This window comes from Triticum aestivum, chromosome 4A (genome assembly GCF_018294505.1).
Source record: "Triticum aestivum cultivar Chinese Spring chromosome 4A, IWGSC CS RefSeq v2.1, whole genome shotgun sequence".
Taxonomy (NCBI): domain Eukaryota; kingdom Viridiplantae; phylum Streptophyta; class Magnoliopsida; order Poales; family Poaceae; genus Triticum; species Triticum aestivum.
The window spans coordinates 26,379,989-26,405,421 of record NC_057803.1 but is presented as its reverse complement, the minus strand read 5'-3'; the positions used below and the strand labels follow the sequence as shown (position 1 = coordinate 26,405,421).

Genomic DNA, 25,433 nt, shown 5'->3' with positions numbered 1-25,433 from the left:
ACCCCTTGACAGTTCGCCTTGAATAAAACTCCTCCAGCAAGGCCCAACATTGGGTTTACCATTCGCCACCTAGCCTTTTCTTTCCCTTGGGTTCTGCAGACTCAAGGGTCATCTTTATTTAAACCCCCGGGCCAGAGCTCCTGTGAGTGTTGGTCCAACCTGTCAGCTGCCGGTGGCCACCAGGGGCAACTCTGGGCTGGCCTACCGGAACCTTGGACAATCCGGTGTGCCCTGAGAAAGAGATATGTGCAGCTCCTATCAGGATTTGTCGGCACATTCGGGTGGCTTTGCTGGTCTTGTTTTACCATTGTCGAAATGTCTTGTAACCAGGATTCCGAGTTTGATCGGGTCTTCCCGCTAGAAGGAATATCCTTCGTTGACTGTGAGAGCTTGTGATGGGCTAAGTTGGGACACCGCTGCAGGGATTTGAACTTTCGAAAGTCGTGCCCATGGTTATGGGCAGATGGGAATTTGTTAATGTCCGGTTGTAGAAAACCTAAAGTTGACCTTAATTAAAATGCACCAACCGCGTGTGTAACCGTGATGGTCTCTTCTCGGCGGAGTCCGGGAAGTGAACACGGTGTTGGAGTTATGCTTGACGTAGGTTGTTCTATGATCACTTCTTGATCATAGTTTTCTCGACCGTGCTTTGCCTTCTCTTCTCGCTCTCATTTGCGTATGTTAGCCACCAAATATGCTAGTCGCTTGCTGCAGCTCTACCTCATACCTTTACTTTACCCATAAGCTTAAATAGTCTTGATCGCGAGGGTGTGAAATTGCTGAGTCCCCGTGACTCACAGATACTTCCAAAACCAGCTTGCAGGTGCCGTTGAACCGTGCAGATGACGCAACCAAGCTCAAGGAGGAGCTCGATGAAGATCTTGTCCTTTATGTTGTTCCATTTTCTAGTTGATCAGTAGTGGAGCCCAGTTGGGGTCGATCGGGGATCTGTGTAGCTTTTGGGGTAGACTTCTTTTATTTTGGTTCCATAGTCGGACCTTGATTGTATCTGTTTGACGTAATGCTTTATTCATGTAATTGTGTGAAGTGGCGATTGTAAGCCAACTATGTATCTCTTTCCCTTATGTATTACATGGGTTGTGTGAAGATTACCTCACTTGCGACATTGCTGTCAATGCGGTTATGCCTCTAAGTCGTGCTTCGACACGTGGGAGATATAGCCGCATCGAGGGCGTTACACAAAGTGCCTCTTTGGTGTGACAATGAAAGTGCCATTAAGATCTCTCTCAACCCGGTGCAACACTTCAAGACGAAGCATATCGAGATCTGGTATCATTTCATTATGCATAAATATTGTATCACTTCATTAGGCGAGGAGAGATCAAGCTCAACTATGTCAACACTCATGATAACCTTTCAGATATTTTCACGAAGCCCTTGGATGAAGCAAGATTTCGCGAGTTAAGGCATGAGCTAAATATCATTGATTCGAGCAATGTTGCTTGAACCCTTGCACACCCCACCATACTCAACGTGTTGTCTTGTTTAGATGTAGGCATGGACATAGGGGGAGTGTTGTTCTCTCAATGAACTCTCCCTCCCCCCATTATGCATAAATTGATCAAGTCTTTCACATTAGCCATATTTGATGGTACTTGTGCTTCAAAGACGAGTTTTGGTCATGGACCCAAGGATAATTCTTTGCGGTGCCATACCAATTGACTCAAACATAGGTGGCTACGGCCACCGCCCTCTCTTTGGAGAGGTGGTGTCTCGTGGTTGTTTAGTTTTGTCGTGTGCCTTTCTGCTTTTGTGTGTTGTGTGGTCTTGTGGTGTCGTGTTGCCTCGGAGTGTTTGTGCAAAGACCCCGTTTTTCGTGTGCTTGAAACGTGCATCTTTTTGAGCCCATGGTACTACCGCGGCTTGCCGCGGTACTACCGCTTTGAGAGGCACGGTACTACCGCTCAAGTGTGGTACTTCGGAAGTACCGCGCCGAGTGGTACTACCGCGATGGGGCACGGTACTACCGCGCCGTCGAGGGAGCGTGGGGGTTATGACTCTGGCAGGGGAGTTCCAACTCCCCATACCTATTCACTTGTCTCTCTCTCTCTCTTGCTCAAGAATGGCGCCGGAGGCCCTCGCCGGGTCTCTGTCTCCAGCCACTCTCCTCGGATTCCGACCGGTGGGATCGTTCCCCACCACTTCCTCTTGCCATGGACCAAGGTTTTTCCCCAAATCCCTCTTTTTCTTGGTTGTTCTCTCGCTTCTAGGTTTTTGGGGAGATGCTTGTTGTTCTTGAGATTTTAGGCCAAATCTATGCAAGAGTAGGATGTAGGAGAGTCGTGTTGCGTAGGAATCATACTTGATATGTTGTCTCGTGGTAGATTTGTCCAACCGTGGTACCGCCGCGGTTTCACGGGCTTTTCTCAGATTTGAACTTCTTCGGATCTGACACGGTGCGGTAGTGCGGTACTACCGCCCGTCAGGTGCGGTACTACCGCGCTAGCTCGTGCGGTACTACCGCTCATCGGACACGGTACTACCATGCTAGCTGAGGTACTAAGCTCGTACTACCACTCCTAGACCCGGCACTACCGTGACCTTACACGGTACTACCGCATCTAAGAGCGGTACTACTATCTTAGTTCCGCGGCACTTGGCAGTACTACCGTAGGGGTCAAATCTCTCTCTAGGCAATTGTCTTGTGTGCTTTCTGCATGTTTCTTTTGCTTTGTTGTGGTCTTTGCATTGATCCCTCTTGTTTGTCGTGGGTGTTTTTCGTTTTATGTCTCAGGTGGTGGCTCTCACCGTTCCAATCCCAGTCGTGACACTGGCTCCAAGCGTCTGCGCAACCCCCAAGATGAAGCCCCAGAGGGCTCCAATGCCCCCAAGCGCAATGTCAAGACCACTGCCAGCAAGCAAAAGGAACCTGCTAAGGGCATGGACAAGATTTCAGTCTCTGAGTATGTCGAACGCCGGAGGATCAATCCCTATGTGAATCCTCGGGCTATCCTCAGAGGCACCGAGTTGTTCTAGACCAAGCAACAGGCTCTCATCTATCTGGATGTGATCAAGAGCAAGCAGAATACCTTCGTGGATGTCAAGTGGATAGACATGCATGACATGCGGAAGGACAAGTTTCGTGACTATTTTGGAGAGGCTCTGGACTTGGTGGAGCAGTTTGCTATTGAGCCGGTGATCTCCTTTCACCTTGACTATGACCCTGAGCTTATCTGTCAGTTCTTTGCCTTAGTGTACTTTCGTCCTGGGGATGAGTGGAGGATGACTTGGATGACTAACGGTCGTCAGCTGTCTGCTACATGGAAGGAGTTCATGGATCTGCTTCACATTCCTGATGACGGGCTTCACACCCCCGTTGGTGTTCGCCCCCACGCCAACTCTGAGTCTGCCAACAAGAACCTGCTTCAGCCTTTCCTTGTTGAGAAGTGCTCCCCAATGGCAAGTCAACTTGGGTGTTGAACTCCTTTCTGGATATCATGCATCGCATCTTCCGCAACACTCTGTTCCCACGCATTGGCGACAAGGAGAAGGTCCATGCCTATCTGGTGGACATGTCGCTCCTGTGTGCAGAGGCACGTTCATCTCAGACTCAGCCACTTGATGTCTCACACATCATGTGGTGTGAGCTTCGTTTGCGGTGTTCACTCGCAAGGTACCTATCTATGGACCGTACATGTTTCTGCTGCTCTCCACCACTTGGGAGAAGATGTACCCTGGTGTTGAGTTCCTTGCTCCAGACTGGATTCGCCATGAGTCCATCAGCCTCCGCGTCAAGCCCAACTGGGCCAACACCACTACTTGTGCTGAGGCCTCTTCTGCTAGGAGGGCTGCTGGTGAGGAGGAGGCTGCTGCTGAGAATATTGCTGAGGACCGTGCTGCTAGGTCCACCACACCTTCCTCTGAGCCGTCGTGGGCCAAAAAGTTAAAGGACAAGATGAAGACTCTCTTCTGCATGCAGGCAAAGGGACAGTACATGGCTCACGTGGCAGACAAGGAGAGTCGCCGCCGTGACAAGAAGGTTATGAGGCTCTTTGGAGAGGATGTGTCTGGCGGGTCTAAGGACGTCATCACACCTGAGGCTGCCTGGATGTCGAAGCAGGGATACAAGTGGACCAGTTCAGAGGAAGACATCAAGGAGACCGTCCCCGCCGCTGAGTCTGACGAGGAGCACGAGGAGCAGTGGGACGACTTCTCTGCCTGAGCCACCCCGTGTGTGTAGGTGTCCTCTCTGCCTTTTTGGCGTCTCGATACCAAAGGGGAGAGAGTGTAGGGATTTGCGTTGTGTCGTGCTTGGTGTGTTTGTTTGCTTTGTTGTTTGGACCTAATTTGCCTCGTTTGCTTTTGTTTGGTTTATGCCTTCGAGACCTATCCTACATATGGTGTAAGACATATGCACTCTATCTATCTTAGTTAACTTATGTTTGTACTATCTTGTCTAGTGATAGATATGCCTTGTCTCTATAATATAGGGGGAGCTTTGATCCTAGTATGTGTGACGTGCAGTCCAAAGCACTCATCTAGGTGGCACACATCTAGGGGGAGCCCGTCTATATTCTAGAGAGGAGGGGTTTGCGGTTACTTAATATTATTTCCCTTGTGCAAATCCCGTATTGTCATCAATCCACCAAAAAGGGGGAGATTGTAAGCAGTGGCGGAGGCAGGGGACGAGCAGGGGCCTTGCCCCCCCTTAACATCATTCATTCAAGCCTAATATGCATGTTAAGAGGTGATAAATTGCTGTTAAAATGATGAACTTTGATGCGCCGGCCCTCCCAAACCATGTTCAACTGCACTTGGCCTCCCTCATTGACTTCTTCTGGCTCCGCCACTGATTGTAAGAGCATATTTATCCCTAAGGTGTTTTGGTGATTGATGACAACGCGTTTGCGGACTAATCGTGTGCCTTGAGTATTCCAGACATTTCATCGCTAGGCACAAGACGGTTGGGTGCCCCTCGAAGACTGTTGAAGACGACATCTTTTCTTTGTTTCTTTTTGGTGGACTTGAGTCGTAGGAAAGCCGTACCATTAAGAGGGGGTCCGCGTTGGAAAGGTTTGGGTGGAATCATCACGTACACGTCTCCTTCTTGTCCCCTCCTTTTGTCCCTTGGAGCTTCCTCCGATTTCTCGCCTCCCTGGTTCTGGCTGCTGAGTTGGGTTGCAGTAGTACTGCTCCCAGGAAAGCAGTAGTACCGTAGGCATCAGCGGTAGTACCATGCGGTGGCGCGGTAGTACCGCAGGTGCCCACGGTAGTACCGCTCCCCTGGAGCTGCACTACCGCTGCCCATCAGGCTAGTGCCGCTCCTTCGCGGTAGTAAGGGCGGATGTAATTTTTTACAGCCGCACGTACCGCGGTAGTACCGCTTTCGCTCCGCGGTAGTACCGCGCTATGCTGTCAGGCAGTAGTACCGCCCCTCGGCAGTACTACTGTGTCGGGTTTTTGCTTGTTCCATTTCTTTGTGGAAGTAGGCATGGATGTTTCCTCCCCCCTGGCTAGGGGATTTCTGCCTTGCGGTAGTACCGCATGCAGGCGCGGTAATATCGCGCTTGCGGAAGTACCGCCCTCAGCTCCTACACGTCAGATCTGATCTTGCTGTCGCTGGGGTTGCGGCAGTACCGCGGGCTAGTACGGTAGTACCGCATAGCCGTGCGGTAGTACCGCTTGATAGCAAGCGGTAGTACCGCGCGGCCCTGCGGTGGTACCGCTAGCCTGGCGCGGTAGTACCGCTGGCTGCGGGCTGGTTGGTGGGTAATGGTTGGATCTTTGTCCTACACTATATAAGGGGTCCCCCTCTTCCCTGTTGACTCATCTCTTCCAACCCCAAGCTCCATTATTGCTCTAAACTCCATTTTCGCCCGATCTCACTTCCTAGCCAATCAAACTTGTTGATTTGTTCGAGAGTGGTTGAGAAGGCCTCGATCCACACTTCCACCAAGAGAAATTTGATTCCCCCACTAATCCCTTGCGGATCTTGTTACTCTTGGGTGTTTGAGCATCCTAGACGGTTGAGGTCACTGCGAGGCCATAGTCCATTGTGGTGAAGCTTCGTGGTGTTGTTGGGAGCCTCCAATTGAGTTGTGGAGATTGCCCCAACCTTGCTGGTAAAGGTTCGGTCGCCGCCTCCAAGGGCACCAATAGTGGAATCACAACATCTCGCATTGTGTGAGGGCGTGAGGAGAATACAGTGGCCCTAGTGGCTTCTTGGGGAGCATTGTGCCTCCACATCGCTCCAACGGAGACGTACTTCCTCTCAAAGGGAAGGAATTTCGGCAACACATCCTCGTCTCCACCGTCTCCACTCTTGGTTATCTCGTGCCTTTACTTGTGCAAGCTTATTTGTTTCATATCATTTGCTTGCTTGTGTTCCTATCCTCGTTGCATCATATAGGTTGCTCACCTAGTTGCATATCTAGACAACTTACTTTGATACAAAGTTTAAATTGTTAAAGAAAAGCTAAAAATTGTTAGTTGCCTGTTCACCCCCCTCTAGTCAACCATATCGATCCTTTCACATCTAATTATTTAGGAAAACTAATCACGAGCGCATCCTATCGTCTCCTATCAGGGAATCGCGATCGCGAGTCGCCTGCCGTCATCGGCCCACCAACCACGCGAGCCACAGTGGGAGACACGCGAGGAGGAGCTGCAGCTTCCTCCAAACACATACACGTGCCATCACCGCCTTTATCTTATGCTTGAAGGTCATGTCACTCTTCTACTGACTGCAACGATTTCGTCCATGTCCTGGGCATGCTCTCTGGGAACCACCGGCATCCGCGTCGACTTCAGCTCCGTACACAACACCCACGCTGACAACCACCCACCGCCGACGCCCTTCAAGTGGGGGCAACCCCGAGTATCCTGGACCAGTATAAGTGGGCCAAAAAAATTGAGTGGGGGCATTCGCCCCCACAACCATGCATGTAGATTCGCCTGGTCGCCAACCATCGTCGTCCCTTGGGCGGCGCAGGTCTCGGCCACTGCGCAGCAGGTGAAGCTAATCACGGCCCGATCTCACTCGCCCGAAGCCACCGCCGACTCCCTCAGCTCTGACATGTACTGCTCCATTGGACACGCTTGTCCAGTAGTCACGCGTGGACGACGTCGTCCAAAGACATCCTACCTTTGTTGGACACTGGAACTCCCCACGCCCCGGTGCGTGGAGGCTGCCACCTCAAAGCTGGACGACTGACTCACCTGCGTCGACAACACCACCCAGCTGGTGAGAGGACACGGTCGTCGCGGCCGCTCGCATGCCTGAATGACGGAGACACTTGCCTTCACGCGAACACGCCGCACACACGCACTAATCAGGTAAGTATTGAGTGTTGTTTTTTATCGCTACCTCATCGGTGGTGACACATCTAGAAGTACAGGAACTAGAGATGAGGCAATAAGAAACAGAGTAGCGCTGGAGCACATACAGTTGGGTTTCAGGCAACCAATGCCTTCTTTCTTTCTTTCTTTCTTTCTTTATTTATTTTTCACTGATTTTCGCATACCTGCAACAGACATCCTTGTTTTTTTAAGTACTGACTATCGGTTATTACATGGCCAACTCACGACTACATAGTGAACTCACAGACAAATTCGCCGAACCAAGACCTTACTTGCAGTCATGAAATTATGTTTCACTGAAAAAAAGCCCAGAAGTTTGCATAAGTTTTAGTGAAAAAAACTAAAGTTTGCATAAGTTTTACTAAAAACCCGAAGTTTGCATAAGTGTATTTGTTTGTCCAGCATATACATGGCAATTGTAAGTTCACATGAGCATTTTCATATTGTCCTTATCTACAGGTGAGTTAACATGTTTTCCTGATAGAAAACTTGAACCACATACAAGAGAAGCAAAAGATGCATGTTGATTATGATGATGATGAATGTAGGATATTTTGTGGTCATGGTAAATTCTCATATCATTTATTTTATTTCATTATTGCACTCTACATTACATACTATGCACGAGCACTTTGGTAGAGGTGACGAGTTCGCATCATACAGAGAGACCAACCATGTTTCTCCGAATATCTTGAATCATGATCCTTATGACTTCGTCTCTACTTCTATACTACTTATAAAAGAGCAAGCATTATCTTCTCTAAGTGCACCCCACAAAACGTACACGGATACATTACCACCGCATTTTTTTTGTCTTGTTTCACAGCTGATTCTATGCAGTCAAGACATCTCTACACTTCTCTATCTAATAATGGCTTCCTCTTTTCAACAAACCATAGAGGTCTCTTCCTACTATTGTGGTTGACACTCAATTGTAATAATAATTCTTGACTGGAGTTTGTTACTGAAACGGTTTCTTAGCTTGTCCTAAGTGACATTTAATTTCATGTGTGATTATACTTGCATAAATATGTGCATATGGAGAATTATGATGAATCTTCTAAGTAATTTTGAGTTTTATACATCGGGAAAAGTGGGTGGTCTTTTAATACAGGAGACATGTTGATTAAGGAGAAACGATATTTCAAATTATTTGTACGAGTAGGGAATAAGAGATTGTGTACTTTATGGGGAAATTTTAAATTTATGAATAAATTGTCTTGTATTAAGCTTAGTATAATGTGTTAATCCAAATAAACATGTGTTACACGTGCACACTTATTAGTCCAAATAGACGTGTGTTGCACGTGCACACTTACTAGTATCTCTAAAAAAAGATATATTAGAAACAGTGGGAGTTGGTAGTAGGAGACATATACCAACGCGAATTAGCTACACTATGATCTGTTGCTGCCTAGGAAATGGTCCTGACACGAGAGGCAGTTTGTTTGTCTGTTAGAGCTTCACGCGGAGCGTTGTACAGTGAATAAATAAAGTCAAGGAATGAAGACAAATGTGTGATTCATTCGACCCATGCGTGTTAGCAACCCTGCTCTAGCTGTAGCTAGTGCATGCATGCATGCGTGGAGGCTACGTGCGGCAGAGCGGGCAGCTTGGGCGCCGGCGCAGCCATTCGTCGACGCACGACCGGTGGAACGCATGCCGGCACCTGGGCAGCCACCGGAGGTCGTCGCCGTCTGCATACTCCGTCAGGCACACCGCGCACGTCGTGTCTCCCGGCGCCCGGCCATCTTCTTTAACCGACGTGGCGGCGGCAGCCATCTGGCTCGCAGCCGACGAATACACTGTTGTCGGGTACGCGGCCTTGTCGATCCCGCACGGGCACGGCTGCCCCAGGCCGAGCTCGAAGTCGACAACGCTCTGCTGTGACGCCTGGCGCCGGTTGGAGCAGAGGACGACGGTGGAGAGGGAGACGGCGAGAAGCGCGGCCATGAAGGCGCCGATGAGCACCACGGTGGAGCCGGGCATGGTGGTCGCTGCCTGGCAATACAACCTGTCACGGTGGATATCAAATCAGACCACATATATATTATACTCACTGCCAAAGAATTCCATAGTCCGGTCCAAATCCAAATAAACGCGCTAGTCGTAATTCCGTGTAACTTTGCCAGGAAAAGAAAAAGGAGCCTGCAGATTGGTCTAGCTAGTCAATAATGAATTGCACAAGGAAACCAGCTAGGCAGTTTCCTCTGTGCATGTACAACAAATCTTGCGACCGAGACACGCTACTATACACACACAGGCATTCGCAGACGAGCAGCACAACAATCTTGAAACCTTTTGCGACAGAATCTCCCCGGCCATACCCTATCTCTGACGACGTGAGAGCCAAGGCAGTAGTACATGCCTGGACGTGGTCACGTAGACGGCCGCCGCGGTGGACCAAAGTCAGAGTTCGCCTTCCTTCCCCGTCGCGTCCAGCGGAAAGAAAGAATCCGGTCATCCAACCGACGGCCTCCATCCAATTCGTCACGTGAAGATGAGATGATCACCTCCTCACCTCGATCGGCCGGCCTTCCAGCCACCTTCCAGTCCATGCTGCTGTTATAATTATAAATACGTCACACACTGAAGCTCCTGGTTCTTCCATCAGAACCGGATCCCTCTCTTCTTCTTGCTCTAGCACTCTTCACTAAGTCTCCACGGTAGATGGAGGGCGTCGAGGAGATCGTCATCGCCGGCGCCGGGCTCGCCGGCCTCGCCACGGCCCTGGGGCTGCACAGGTAATTCAAGAGCCTTCTTGATTGGGGTTTCTTGTTCCGTTCGGCTCTCGCTCCGGCCTGGAAGATCAAGCTGACGAACGGGTGGTGTTGCAGGAAAGGGGTGAGGTGCGTGGTGCTGGAGTCGTCGGCGACGCTGCGGGCGTCGGGGTACGCCTTCACCACATGGACCAACGCCTTCCGCGCGCTGGATGCGCTCGGTGTCGGGGACAAGATCAGGGAGCACCATCTCCTCTACGAGAGGTCATAATCTTTAAGCATCCCACCCACCAAAGCTTTTCTGTACAGAGCAACGTAGTACATACACCAACTCACTGTGAAGCTCAGAATAATTGGCTCATGGTCAAACCTGTCAAATTACTTAAACACTTTTAGATTTAAGATGAACCTTTCTTTAGTGGAAAATGTCTATGTCTCTACACAAACCACTGTCCCTATAGCTCACTGAAGTGAATATTTTACTGTACTTGTTCGCAGGCTGGTGGCCTTCTCTGCGTCCACGGGCGAGGCTGCCGCAAAAGTGAGCCTAAAGATGCAGGGTAAAAGGTACGACAATCTTACGAGACCATGCTCACTGAATTTACAATCATAGGAACAATGGTCTGATCATTAATCTGACCGCGAATAATTATCAGTTTTGCTAGAACTCATCTAGATGAGATATAATTTGGTCTCATTCACCTCTTATAGCCATTGAATGTGATGTTATAAGATGTGTGTGTGCTGACGTGAGTTGTTTTTGTTCTTGATTTTCAAGTGAATGGGACCAAATTATATCTCATTTAGATGAGTTCTAGATACTCCCAATAATTATTGGTTCCTTCTATCAGCGTGCCTCACGAGATCCGGTGCGTGAAGCGCAACTTCCTGCTGGAGACGCTGGAGAACGAGCTGCCGGAGGGCACCATCAGGTACTCCTCCAAGATGGTCGCCATTGAGATCGAGGAAGAGGGCAACGTGAAGCTCCTGCACATGGCCGACGGCTCCACCATCAGAGCCAACGTAAGAGCGCATCTCTTCTTGTCAGCACTGCACTGCGGTTGGTAACAAAATCTTCTTACACTGACTAAGCGGATCCGTGCGTGCAGGTTCTTGTGGGGTGTGACGGAGTGAACTCGGTGGTGGCGAGGTGGCTGGGCCTGCCCAAGCCCATCCTCTCGGGGCGGTCCGCCACCAGGGGCCTCGCCGAGTACCCGGACGGCCACGGCTTCGGGCCGGAGATGCTGCAGTTCATCGGCCAGGGCTTCCGCTCCGGCGTGCTCCCCTGCTCCGACACCTCCGTGTACTGGAACTTCACCTGGTACCCGTCCCCGGCGGACGGGGACGCGGACGAGAGTGTGGCCAAGATGCGGCGGCACGTGCTGGCCAGGCTGACGGCCGCCAAGATCCCGGCGGAGGCGCTGGACGTGGTGGAGCGGAGCGAGATGAGCGAGGTGGTGTCGTCGCCGCTGCGGTTCCGGTCGCCGCTGGCGCTGGTCCGGGGCAGCATCTGCAGGGGCGGCGTGTGCGTGGCCGGCGACGCGTTCCACCCGATGACCCCGGAGCTCGGCCAGGGCGGCTGCGCGGCGCTGGAGGACGGCGTCGTCCTCGCCCGGTGCCTCGGGGAGGCCTTCGCCGTCGGCGGGCACGGGAGCGCCGAGGCGGCCCTGGAGAAGTACGCCCAGGAGCGGAGGTGGCGCGCCGTCCGGCTGGTCACTGCCGCGTACGTTGTCGGCTTCGTGCAGCAGAGCAGCAACCCGGCGATCAAGTTCCTCAGGGAGAAGTTCCTGTCGGGGTTGCTGGCCAGAGTGATGGTCGACATGGCCGACTACGACTGCGGGAAGCTCTAGTAGTTCTGCCATTCCTTCCTTCACGACGGCAGAACAAGAACGACGAGAGAAAACGAATCAGTTAAAACGGCATCAATCAAATCGATTGGATGCCTGTATTTCGACTTTTCGAGTTAAATAAAGAAAATAATTTGATACCTGATAGGATTATTAGTCTACAATATGTAGATGATACCCTCTATTTCATGGAAAACAGTCAGAAAATGGCAATAAAATGGAGGAAGCACGTATAGCTTAAGGCATGTATAATGGTTGATAAGATAGTCTTATCTTAGGTCTTGCATGTAATTAAGAGATGATAAAAAAAAGATGTCTACAATGAATCATTTCTTAGCGAGGTGATCTCTTAGCATAATATGTCTCACCACATTTTTAGGAATTGCTAGTTATTGAAGATAAGACTAAGAGATGACCCATTATAGACAAAAAAATTTGTCATCTCTAAATCACATACAAGACTTAAGATAAGACTATCTTATCAAACATTATACATTATCTTCATAACTAGTTATTCCTAAAAACATGGTGACACATATTGTGCTAAGATATCATCTCTTGTCTTATCTTAAATAAAAGAAGACAAGCCTTTTCTTATAAGTTCTCCCTCCTCCACCTCATTATTTATCCTACATTACACTCCTAAGATAGCACCATTGTACATGCCCTTAGGTGCCTGAAAATTTCTTTGTGTCAATCAATTTTACTTGCTGGAACGTTTTTTTTTGAGATGGAACACCCGATTCCATTAACCCACTGGCGCAGCAGAAACGCTGGCCTTCCTGACGTTTACATCATCCGGCAATTCCCCAGCCCACAACTGTTTAGGAGATTGCCTTTGTGCACCCATAGAAGTACATGGGCGAGAATGTTACAGCCCCTTGGCGCAAAGGAGAAAATTACAGAATTAAAGTGGAGCCTGGCAAAGAGGCGAATATCCCTGAACATAACTCCTTCAGGTGCGAGGTCAAAATCATTGCTTTGTACTGCCCGCATAAAAGATTGATAGTCTGATTCAATAGTAATGTCCACCATACCCCAATCAGCCGCAGCTTGTAAGGCCTCAGAGCACGCTGTCGCTTCCGCCTGCATCGGACTTGCCAGGTGTGCGAGGCGACCAGCGCCTGAGCCTCTCACAACACCCTGACTATCACGTACTACAAAACCCCAGCCACCATTACGAGTTGCAGAGAAGAAAGACCCATCAATATTGAATTTAAGATTGTCCCCCTCTGGCCTGCTCCAGCTTTGCTCCTCTCTGGCTGGGTTTGTTCTTCCCTGGCTCACGCACAGGTTCAGACAGTCGGAAGCGCATGTTCGAATTCTGGTTAGCAGATTATCAATCGACTCGCCATGCTCTTTTGCATTTATCTTGTTCCGCCTAGACCACCAACACCATAACATGCATACAACCAGCACCCTTCTGTTCTCATCCAGCTCCAAGAGGATCTTAACCACTTCCTTTGCATCAATACCCGCACACATACGAAGTCGGGTATCCTCCAGTTGCAGGCGGCGCCATACCTGCTTCACTTCCTTGCATCTGAAAAACAAGTGCGCCCCATCTTCATCAAGTCGTTCGCAGCAAACACAAAGTGTATTGCACTCAATGCCCCTTCTCTTCAGCCCCATCAGCAAAGGCAGGCTATTGTGTGAAGGAAATATGCCCTAGAGACAATAATAAAGTTATTATTTATTTCCTTATATCATGATAAATGTTTATTATTCATGCTAGAATTGTATTAACCGGAAACATAATACATGTGTGAATACATAGACAAACATAGTGTCACTAGTATGCCTCTACTTGACTAGCTCGTTGATCAAAGATGGTTATGTTTCCTAACCATAGACATGAGTTGTCATTTGATTAACGGGATCACATCATTAGGAGAATGATGTGATTGACATGACCCATTCCGTTAGCTTAGCACACGATCGTTTAAGTATGTTGCTATTACTTTCTTCATGACTTATACATGTTCCTATGACTATGAGATTATGCAACTCCCGTTTACCGGAGGAACAATTTGTGTGCTACCAAACGTCACAACGTAACTGGGTGATTATAAAGGTGCTCTACAGGTGTCTCCGAAGGTACTTGTTGGGTTGACGTATTTCGAGATTAGGATTTGTCACTCCGATTGTCGGAGAGGTATCTCTGGGCCCTCTCGGTAATGCACATCACTTAAGCCTTGCAAGCATTGCAACTAATGAGTTAGTTGCGGGATGATGTATTACGGAACAAGTAAAGAGACTTGCCAGTAACAAGATTGAACTAGGTATTGAGATACCGACGATCGAATCTCGGGCAAGTAACATACCGATGACAAAGGGAACAACGTATGTTGTTATGCGGTCTGACCGATAAAGATCTTCGTAGAATATGTAGGAGCCAATATGAGCATCCAGGTTCCGCTATTGGTTATTGACCAGAGACGTGTCTCGGTCATGTCTACATAGTTCTCGAACCCGTAGGGTCCGCACGCTTAACGCTACAATGACAGTTATATTATGAGTTTTATGTTTTGATGTACCGAAGGTTGTTCGTAGTCCCGGATGTGATCACGGACATGACGAGGAGTCTCGAAATGGTCGAGACATGAAGATTGATATATTGAAAGCCTATGTTTGAATATCGAAAGGGTTCCGAGTGAAATCAGAATTTTACTAGAGTACCGGGGGTTACCGGAACCCTCCGGGGACTTAATGGGCCTACATGGGCCTTAGTGAAAAAGGAGGATAGGAAGGGAAGTGTGGGGCGCGCCCTCCAAGGCCCAAACCGAATTGGTTTAGGGCAAAGGGGGCCGGGCCCCCTCTTTCCTTCTTCCCCCGTCCCAAGTCCTAATCCGACACGTCCGTGTACTGGAACTACACCTGATACCGTCCCGGACGGGGACGCGGAGGAGAGCGTGGCCAAGATGCGACGGCTCGTGCTGGCCAGGCTGACGGCCGCCAAGATCCCGGCGGAGGCGCTGGACGTGGTGGAGCGAAGCAAGATGAGCGAGGTGGTGTTGTTGCCGCTGCGGTTCCGGTCGCCGCTGGCGCTGGTCCAAGGCAGCATTTGCAGGGGTGGCGTGTGTGTGGCCGGCGACGCGTTCCACCCGATGACCCCGGAGCTCGGGCAGGGCGGCTGCGCGGCGCTGGAGGATGGTGTCGTCCTCGCCCGGTGCCTCGGAGAGGCCTTCGCCGTTGGCGGGCACGGGAACGCTGAGGCGGCCCTGGAGAAGTACGCCAAGGAGCGGAGGTGGCGGGCCATCCGGCTGGTCACTGCCGCGTACGTCGTCGGCTTCGTGCAGCAGAGCAGCAACCCGGCGATCAAGTTCCTCCGAGAAAAGTTCCTGTCGGGATTGCTGGCAAGAGTGATGGTCGACATGGCCGACTACGACTGCGGGAAGCTCTAGTTCTGTCATTCCTTCCTTCATGACGGCAGAACAAGAACGACGAGAGAAAACGAATCAGTTAAAACGGCATCAATCAAATCGATTGGATGCCTGTATTTAGACTTTTCGAGTTAAATAAAGAAAATAATTTGATACCTGATAGGATTATTAGTTTACAATATGTAGATGATACCCTCTATTTCATGGAAAACAGTCAGAAAATGGCAATAAAATGGAGGAAGCACCTATAGCTTAGGTGCCTGAAAATTTCTTTGTGTCAGTCAATTTTACTCGCTGGAACATTTGATTCACATCCAACGTAGCCAGTTGACCCAAGTTAAGTTTCATTCAATTTCAACACACATCCCGATCAAAGCCCAACAGCAGAATAGAAGTTCCACTATCAAAACCGAACTGATGAAAGCCCAGCAAACAACTACATGGATGCTCCAGTGAGGTACTACTAGCATTATAATATCCCCTAAAAAAACTAGCATTAGAATATATTTCTTCGAGCATGACCACACATGATATATGCAAAGCACTGCATAACCATCACCATGTATACATGTGTTGCCTTGACACGTATATTACTCTATAGTTATAAAGATCGTTAGAGGGATAAAAGAGGGAATTAAACCAGAATCCTTATATATTATATTTAATGGAAATTAATTGAAAATCAAGGTATTACATGCAAAATAAAGCAATATAGATATTCGACAAAGAGAATGCATATTAAAATTAGTCAAAATGAACAATAAATAAAGAATTGAAAAAGAAAAAAAATCAAAAAGAATACATTTAAACCAAGAAATGAACAAAAGGTGAGAAATTAATAAATTTTAATATAATGAAACTAGAAACGTGGGAGTGGGGTTACCCCTAAAAGAAGAAGTGTGAAAACAAAAAAGATAGTCTAAGAGAGAAAGAATTCTAGAAGTGGCGTTACCTACAAACAAAAAATGAATAAAAATAGATACAATGAAGAACGTGTTTCTTTCTAAACAATAAAGAATTCTAGTTGTTGTTATCAAAGTGAACTGAACAAAGAAAAAAAAAGAAGCCCAACTTTCTTTCTATGAAAGAATGAACTACAAGACTTGTTTAAAACATAAGAAGATAACAAGAAATTAATTATATCTTGACAACTTGCACAAAAAATATGTAAAACTAATATTCTATAATGTGCAAGAACAAGTGTAAACTAGTGAACTCTAATAATAATTACTCCCTCCATTCCTAAAAATTTGTCTTTCTAGAGATTTCAACAAGTGACTACATACGAAGCAAAATGAGTGAATCTACACTCTAAAATATGTCTATATACATCCGTATGTGGTAGTCCATTTGAAATCTCTAAAAAGACAAATATTTAGGAATGGAGGGACTATGATTCAAGTCAATAAATTAGAAAATAAATTATAATTCAAAGTTTTCTAGTAAGCAGTTCACACAATTACAACATCAAATATCTTGTTGCATGCTAAAATATAAGAAAAAATTCAATGGCAAAGGAAATCAACTAAGCATCAATAAACGAAGACATAATAAAAATATATGACATTATCATGTACAATCAATTAGGAATACTGATATTACCATAAAGAAGAAAGAAAACCAAGAAAAAACCCTGAAGCAAATGATTACTAAATTTGCAACTGATTTCATAGAACTTGCACTATTCCACATTATGCAAGTGCAAGCATATAGTAGTGTAGCTTTAATAATAATTGTGAATCAAGTAGAACCATGAAAAATGAACTTCAGTTTAATTCCTAACACAAAAATTAAGTAGTGTTGGACAATTGCAACATCAAATACTCCATGACATGCACAAATATATGAGAAAACTAATTGTGACAAATAGACTAAGCATCAATAAACAAAGGCACGATAAAATAAAATAAAGATACTTAGCAAGAACAACAAAACAAGAGCTAGAAACATTACCACCCATGAGAATAATAAACTTTTTTGCCAGTCACTCTTTTCTCATGGGTAAACAGAAACATACACTAAGGATAAACTAAAACATATGTTATTCTAAGTTAGATGAATTAGTTATATTGGTACTACCTAAAAAGAAGAAACAAAATTAAAACAAAGGATGGCAAAGCTTGCACACATATTTTATCGAGCTCGCAATGTTGCACAATATGTAAGAACAAGCATATAGTACTATAACTTTCAAATAACAAAATTAAGCAGTGCCACATGCTTGCATTATTAAACCATCGCCACATGCATGGATATAAAAGAAAATGCTATGCCAAAAAATTAACAAAGCAACAAGAAAAAGGAAAGGAACCGAAACATTAGCACGAGTGTGGGAAAAAAGCTAGCAATAAGAGGGCAACTATTAAACATGCACTTGGATTTTTTTGGTTCAATCAAATTGCTAACTACCGCCCGATCAAGATCCAAAGGCCCAACTATCTACTTCTTCCTGTAGTCTTATTTCCCTCTTGTACTGAAACTAAAATAAAAAATAAAAAATGAAGTTTTCTAAGAAAGAATGAATTAGTGGCATTGGTATTACCATTTTTTTAAATAATGGTATTACCCTATACAAAAATAAAATAAAATAAAAATAAAAACAAGAAAGAACTTTTTTAATGAAGAATGATCTAGTGGCATTGGTATTACCCTTAATGAAGAAAGAAAATAAAAAATGAGGACACATACTTACACACAATTTGCATAAAAATTATACTTTTTTATAATATACAAGAATAAGCAAAGATAATGCAATTTTCATGCTCTAGTATAATACACCCATATTATATAGTACTTATGCATAATAATTTACACACATACACATCAAGAAAAATAAGGAAAACCATGTACAAAAAAACAAAAAACAGAAGCAAAAACACATGAAAACGAGAGAAAACATAAGCAAACCAATCCTCATGCACATGCACAGGTAGTATTCTGGCTAAGAAACCAATGTGCATGCATGCATCCGCTGGCTACACTACTGCAGCTTATCAATGTACATAAAAAAAGTTGTGGAAGAAAATAAAGCTGGAAAAACTGGACTTGCGTCTGTGGGCAGCAGGCCGGCCCAGCTACAAAAGAAAGCATGATTGAAATTGACTGAACAAACAAAACACATTATTCAACTATTTATTCCTACACATGATGAAAAATCACAAAGAACCGCAATGGACGGTGAGAGATTTGACTTGAAATTAAGAAAAATTCAGGTGCCTCATTAGCAAAAGCGCAAGAAAATCTCAAGTGGCTTTCGTCCATATTTCAGCAACTATCCCGCATGAAGATTAATTTTCATAAAAATGATTCAGTTACCATTAATATTGCAGAACCTAATATTCCTATCTGCACAAACTTTTGGTTGTCGGATTAGTAGTTTCCTATTAAACATTTGGGAGCTCCTCTACATTTAGCAAGTTAAGGAAAGAAGACCACCACCTAGTGGTTGATAAATTTAGAGTTTTTGGTTAGACACGGTGGTTCTTGTCTACTTTGGTGAGAGTTATGCTCATTAGAGCATGTCTTTTGAGCATTTCTATTTATTTGCTCTTCTGGATTAAATTTTCGAAGTGTGCCATTAAGGCTTTCAATTATAGATGGTATATTGCCTCCGGGGATGATTATGATGGTCAAAGAAAAATATCACTTGGCTAATTGGTATTTGGTGAGTACGAAGCAAAACAAAATAAAGGATAACTAGTGGGTTGCCTCCCAACAAGCATTTTTGTTTAATGCCCCTAGCTAGGCATAGTGCAAGATATCAAATTTTATCATCTTTGAGCGATAGATCATACGTAGCTCTCATAATAGTTCCAAAAGGAAGTTCTATTTTCTTTCTAGGGAAGTATTCCATACCTTTCTTTAGTGGAAATTGGAACCTTATTTTGCCTTACTTCATATCCATGGTGGCACCTATAGTTCTCAAAAAGGGTCTTCCAAGTATAATAGGACAAGTAGGATTGCATCCAATGCCAAGCACAATAAAGTCTACGAGTACATAATTTCTATTAGCAATAATAATCTAATCATTACTCCTCCCCATAGGCTTTTTAATAATAGAATCCGCAAGGTGCAAATTTAAAGAGCATGTAGTCATAGCATCAAAACCAAGGACATCGCATAACACTTTTGGCATAGTAGAAACACTTGCTCCCAAGTCACATAAAGTGTTGCATTCATAATTATTAATCTTTATTTTGATAGTAGGTTCCCATTCATCAAGCAATTTGCTAGGCATGGAAACCTTAAGTTCTAGTCTTTCTTCATTAACTTTAATGAGAGCTTATACGATATGTTTTGTGAAAGCTTTGTTTTGTTCATAGGCATTGGGTGAATTAATCAAGGATTGAAGCAAAGTGATATGATGACCCACAAGTATAGGGGATCAATCGTAGTCCTTTTGATAAATAAGAGTGTCGAACCCAACGAGGAGCAAAAGGAAATGACAATCGGCTTTCAGCAAGGTAATTTCTGCAAGCACTGAAATTGTCGGTAACGAGTAGTTTGATAGCAAGGTAATTTGTAACGAGCAAGTAACGGCAACAGTAATAAAGTGCAGCAACACATCCAATCCTTTTGTGCCAAAGGACAGGTCGGTTTCTTATAATAAGCAAAGTGTTCTCGAGGGTACACGGGAATTTCATCTAGTCACTTTTCATCATGTTAGTTTTATTCATGTTCGCTACTTTGATAATTTGATATGTGGGTGGACCGGTGCTTAGGTGATGTTCTTACTTGAACAAACCTCATACTTATGATTAACCCCCTCACAAGCATCCACAACTACGAGAAAAGTATTAAGATAAAATCCAACCATAGTATTAAACTTTTGGATCCAAATCGTTCCCTTGCGAAGTAGAGCATAAACTATGGTTTAAGCTTCTGTCACTCTAGCAACACATCATCTAATAACTACTCCACAATGCATTCCCTTAGGCCCAAATATGGTGAAGTGCCATGTAGTCGACATTCACATGACACCACTAAGGGAATCACAACATACATATCATCAAAATATCGAACACATATCAAGTTCACATGATTACTTGCAACAAGATTTCTCCCGTGACCTCAAGAACAAAATTAACTACTCACTAATGATAATCATGCTCAAGATCAGAGGGGTATTAAATAGCATAATGGATCTGAACATATAATCTTCCACCACATAGGCCCTGGAGCCAACCCAGTATCCATAGCGCCTAGAATATTTCCCTAAATCTGGCAACGTTGGAATCCGGTGCTACCTCCAGCACTTGTTTCGGCTTGACATTAGTGGCTCCAATGTAAGCTAGAAGTCATGCTCCGAAAGTGATACCAGAATCCGGGACACAACGGAATTAAAATTCGGATACACCAGAATTTCAATCAAATTACATTGAGCTAAGATCGTTCTCTCTCTTGCTCCATTTGTAAAGCTCAAAATCTTGATGTACTCAACTTTCCTCCATCAAATCATTATACTCCTTGGAGGGAAAAGTGAGAGGATTTCTGACCTACACTTTCACCAAACCGTATTTGAGTTCATCTATGATTGCGTTGAGGATTTTTTACTCGTAGAGATTTGAGCTCCTAGGCGGTAGGAGTCGAGGCTCAGAAACTTTCTTGCTTGTGGTGTGCTCTAACAAGTTTGTAAATGTGTGGTAGTTGTCTTCAAGACCAACCTTGAATGGTTTGAGACTCATTGGTTGGGGGCGACTCAAAAGGAGAATAAGGTGAGCCACTTGTGGTGCTCTGGAGCTTTGACTTCGGCACATCTCAAACGAAGATTAACACTCCTCAAAGAGTGTGAACTTTGGAATAAATTCCACATCCTCAACTCACTTGTTGTTAACCTTTCACACATCTTTACTTGCTTTGTATGATTGTGGGCTTTCTAAGTAACTTGTTGCTTCCCTTACCTTCTTGTTTCCTTGCTTGTCATATATGTTGTTCTCATCTGGTTGCGTATCCAGAAAACCTATTTTATCTGCAGTGTCCTAAATTTGTCAGTTAATTTAAAATTTGCAGTCGTCTATTTTCCCTCTCCCTCTAGTCATCTGATTCGACTATTTCACCGGAAAACTAAGAAATGATACATACTTCTCACATGTGAGTTGGATGATGATGTGGCAATGGCTCTTGTGACTGCTCAAGCGCTGGCGGCCACTCTGCTGAGGGCAGATTATGGATTGCAACTCCAAGACGAGGGAGGTTCCCCGGCCAAACTCAACATGAAGAAGAGCAGAACTGTCCTGATGACCGGTTCGGGTACTCCTGAGGCGATGGCTCCTAGGATGGCACTCAACCTGGCGGTGTGATGCTCACTAGTGTAGAATCGGGCTTTAGCACCGATTCGTAAGGCCCTTTAGTGTTGGTTCTATAACCGGCACTAAAAGGTGGGGACTAAAGCCCCTCCCCCCCCTTAGTACTGGTTCAACACAAACCGCCACTAAAGGGCCACCACGTGGCACGAGCCAGCGCCAGCGGCGGGAAGACCTTTAGTACCGGTTGGTAACACCAACCGGTACTAAAAGGTTTAGGGGTTTTGGTTATGAACTTCCTGAGTTACACACCTGAACTTCCCTTTGTAGGAACCCGACCTTCTGGCTATCTTCGCAACCGTGTCTCCACGCGCGAATTATTCTGGTTAGTCATGTTCTATATGATGTTAGTGTAATCTATAAATGTTTTTAGCAACTAAATACCCGTTTTAAATAGGAATCTCACTTGCTGGCGGATTTTGCTCTCGTGTCATGATGAAATTGTTTTTTTTTGCAATTTTACTGCCTGAGTTGTTCGACCTGAACTTCTCCTAGTGCTAGGTTGAATTTTCGCCAACATTGCCCAAATGAGGCTTGCAATATACCATTGGAAAGCTATGGACACCAGTATCATGACCCAAGTTCAATTTTTGGCAAAATGTAAGCGGTTTAAGAGAAATTTTGAAAACCGTTTTTTCTTTACACAAAAAACGTGAATCGTATTTTCGATCGCATTTCTAAACCGTTTATCGGAATGAGGGAAATAATATGGCGTTGGAAATCAGCTGAAAAACCACTCCTTCCACATGGTTAAAGAGTAATTTAGAAAATCGTAAAAATTCGCAAACCGAACAGCGGAGTTCGTATTTTCTACGTCATTTCTAAATGGCTAATCCAATTGAGGCAAATGATATGTCATTGGAATGCTTATGAAAATGCTCTACTTTCTCTTATTGAAAGTTTTTCTAATTTTGAACGGTTTACAAGTAATTTAGAAAATAGTACAAGTTCCACCGAGTTCATATTTCCAAGCTAATTTTTTAACCTTACGTCCGAATACATCAAATGATATGGCGTTGGAAAGCTTGAGGAAATGCGAAACTTCTTGGTATATATTATTTCTCCTAATTCATTACGGTTTTATGTCAATTTTGAAAATGGCTAAAAATGCATTTTCGCCATAATTTTTACAGCTTTTATCGGAATGGCGCAAATAATATACCATTGAAAAGCTACAAAAAATGCGAAACTTTTTCATGTTGATGGTTTTCTCTGATTCCTAGCCATTTTCAAGTAATTTCGAAAATGGCAAGATCATTCGTTCTGCCTTTATCGCGAAACAGATTGCTAAAAAATGCACCAAGTGAAGAACTTGTACTTCTCGACATGTTTAGTTGAACTTCACTCTGTTTTTCATGTGATTTTTTGCTCGTAGCTCTACATTCACCCGCCAGAACACTCATCGAAATTGAGCAAGTGATATACCGGTGGAAAGCTGTTGTAAACACGCAACTTTCCCGTGTTGATCATTTTTCATACTCGCGACGATTTTGAAAAAAAATCATCTAAAATTCATTCAGTGTAGTTGGTGAACTTCCTGTTGTTTTCACGTTGAACTTCTGTGACGTATTTTTGTTTGTAATTTCCCCATCCATTCGTTAGTGTTACACAAATGATATTCCTTTTGTAGAAACCTCTCTCACAATATTTTTTTTAACTTTATCCAATCGAGGACTTGAACTTATAACAACAAAACTTTTAGTCTTTGCTTTTTTATTCCTTTTTAATACAAAATGCACACCGTGTTTTACGTGAACTTCTGGTGGTTATCAATCTAAACTTCTCTCGGTTACATTAAAATATCTGAGTTTTTTATGAATATTAATTTGAATTTCTTAATCTTTTTTTACGAAATTTAGAAGAGCTCTATTATTAAAAGTTGAAGTTCTTTTAGTTAATTTTTGAACTTCTTATTTCCATTCTTTAATAACGAGGAAAATATGAGTTTTCTATAATCATCGAACTTCTCCATCTTTTTAATATGGACATTATAGTTTATTTCTTAATCTTTTTTACAAAATTTTGAAGCGCTCTATTATTAAAAGTTGAACTTCTTGTTATTTAATTTTTAAACTTCTTGTTTCCATTCTTTAATAACGTGGAAAATCCGAGTTTTCTATAATCATCGAACTTCTCCATCTTTTTTATATGGACATCCTGGTTTTATTTCTTAATATTTTTTATAAAATTTTGAAGTGCTCTATTATTAAAAGTTGAACTTCTTGTTTCCATTCTTTAATAAAGAGGAAAATCTGAGTTTTCTATAATCATCGAACTTCTTCATCTTTTTAATATGGACTTCCTGGTTTTATTTCTTAATCTTTTTTATGAAATATTGAAGTGCTCTATTATTAAAAGTTGAACTTCTTTGTTATTTAAGTTTTGAACTTCTTGTTTCCATTCTTTAATAACAAGGAAAACCTTGCCTTTTTATTCATTTTTCTCATATTAAACACACACCATGTAGTACATGAACTTTTTCCGTTTTTATAATTTAAATTTTTATTTTATTTTTGAAATAAAATTGCTCCTCAATAATAATTGAACTTCTTTATGGATTGAAAGAACTATTTTAAAACGCAAAAAATATATTCTTTTTTGTGTTTTCGAACATGGAAATACATGGTGAACCTCTCTCGCAAGAATTTTTTAACTTCCCTGCAAAGAGCACTTGAACTTCTTTCAACAAACCTTTGAAGCTTTTATTTTTTCTATACTTTTATTCTCACCTAAAATGCATTCCTTGGAGTACTTGAACTTCTCGTTGTTTTCACTATGAACTTCTATCGCATTTTTGTGTATATGTCGAATTACACGCAATTGAAGGTCGGGCATCATTTTTTGCCATTTTAAAACATGTAATTGGAGGTCAGACGTCCTGCAATATAAGTTCTGAACCGAGCACGGAGGTGCATGTGAACTTCTTGCAACAAATCTAAGTTTTTTATATATATACTTCGAACTTCTCTGTTGTTTTAAATTCAACTTTTTAGTAATATTCTTAGAAAGGAAATATGTTTTTAAATAAGCATCAAACATATTTTTAAAAAAATAAACTTCATAGTTTTATTTTTCTTAGAAACGGTAATAATTTGAGTTTCATGTATACATCGAACTACTCCTCTTTTTTAATTTGAACTTCGTCATTTTATTCTTCGTGCATTCCCTGCTCCACTTTTCTTTTGTATTTTTGTAGAGGATTTCCGAAACTGAAACCAACATATCAAAACCCCTTTTTTTGCCCCCACTGATACTATTGAACTTTGGAAAAATAATCTTGCTCTTGGAAATTATCTAATAAATTATGAAGAGGCTAAGAAATGAAAAACAGGGGAAAACCCTCTCTAAATGTATTAAAAATACATCTCTGAACCATAATCCATGTTCACTCTGAACTTCAGTACCCCTCAAAACAATGGAGACATCACACATTGGTTCTTGTTCCTTCTTGTAAACTGGACATGTGATACGTCTCCAACGTATCTATAATTTTTGATTGTTCCATGCTATATTATATTCTGTTTTGGACATTATTGGGCTTTATTATACACTTTTATATTATTTTTGGGACTAACCTATTAACCGGAGGCCCGGCCCAGAATTGCTATTTTTTTGCCTATTTTAGGGTTTCGCAGAAAAAGAATATCAAACGGAGTCCGAACGGAATGAAACCTTCGGGAACATGATTTTCGGAACGAACATGATCCAGAGGACTTGGACCCTAAGTCAAGCAATCAACGAGGAGGGCATGAGGTAGGGGGGCGTGCCTACCCCCCCCCCCCCAGGCGCGCCCTCCACCCTTGTGGGCCCCCCTGTTGCTCCACCGACGTACTCCTTCCTCCTATATATACCTACGTACCC

The 25,433-nt window shown here is 44.0% G+C and overlaps 2 protein-coding genes across 2 annotated transcripts; both read left to right on the top strand.

Moving 5' to 3' along the window:
- The first annotated feature begins 9,685 nt into the window (after nucleotides 1-9,685).
- LOC123084898 (monooxygenase 2) lies at nucleotides 9,686-12,213 on the top strand. Its single transcript, XM_044506431.1, has 5 exons — nucleotides 9,686-10,064; nucleotides 10,158-10,304; nucleotides 10,539-10,607; nucleotides 10,892-11,063; nucleotides 11,150-12,213. The coding sequence occupies exons 1-5, from the start codon at nucleotides 9,991-9,993 to the stop codon at nucleotides 11,888-11,890; spliced, it is 1,203 nt and encodes a 400-aa protein (XP_044362366.1). The 5' UTR covers nucleotides 9,686-9,990; the 3' UTR covers nucleotides 11,891-12,213.
- Nucleotides 12,214-12,745: 532 nt separating this feature from the next.
- LOC123083707 (monooxygenase 2-like) lies at nucleotides 12,746-15,425 on the top strand. Its single transcript, XM_044505662.1, has 2 exons — nucleotides 12,746-12,846; nucleotides 14,730-15,425. The coding sequence occupies exons 1-2, from the start codon at nucleotides 12,746-12,748 to the stop codon at nucleotides 15,289-15,291; spliced, it is 663 nt and encodes a 220-aa protein (XP_044361597.1). The 3' UTR covers nucleotides 15,292-15,425.
- Nucleotides 15,426-25,433: the final 10,008 nt, after the last annotated feature.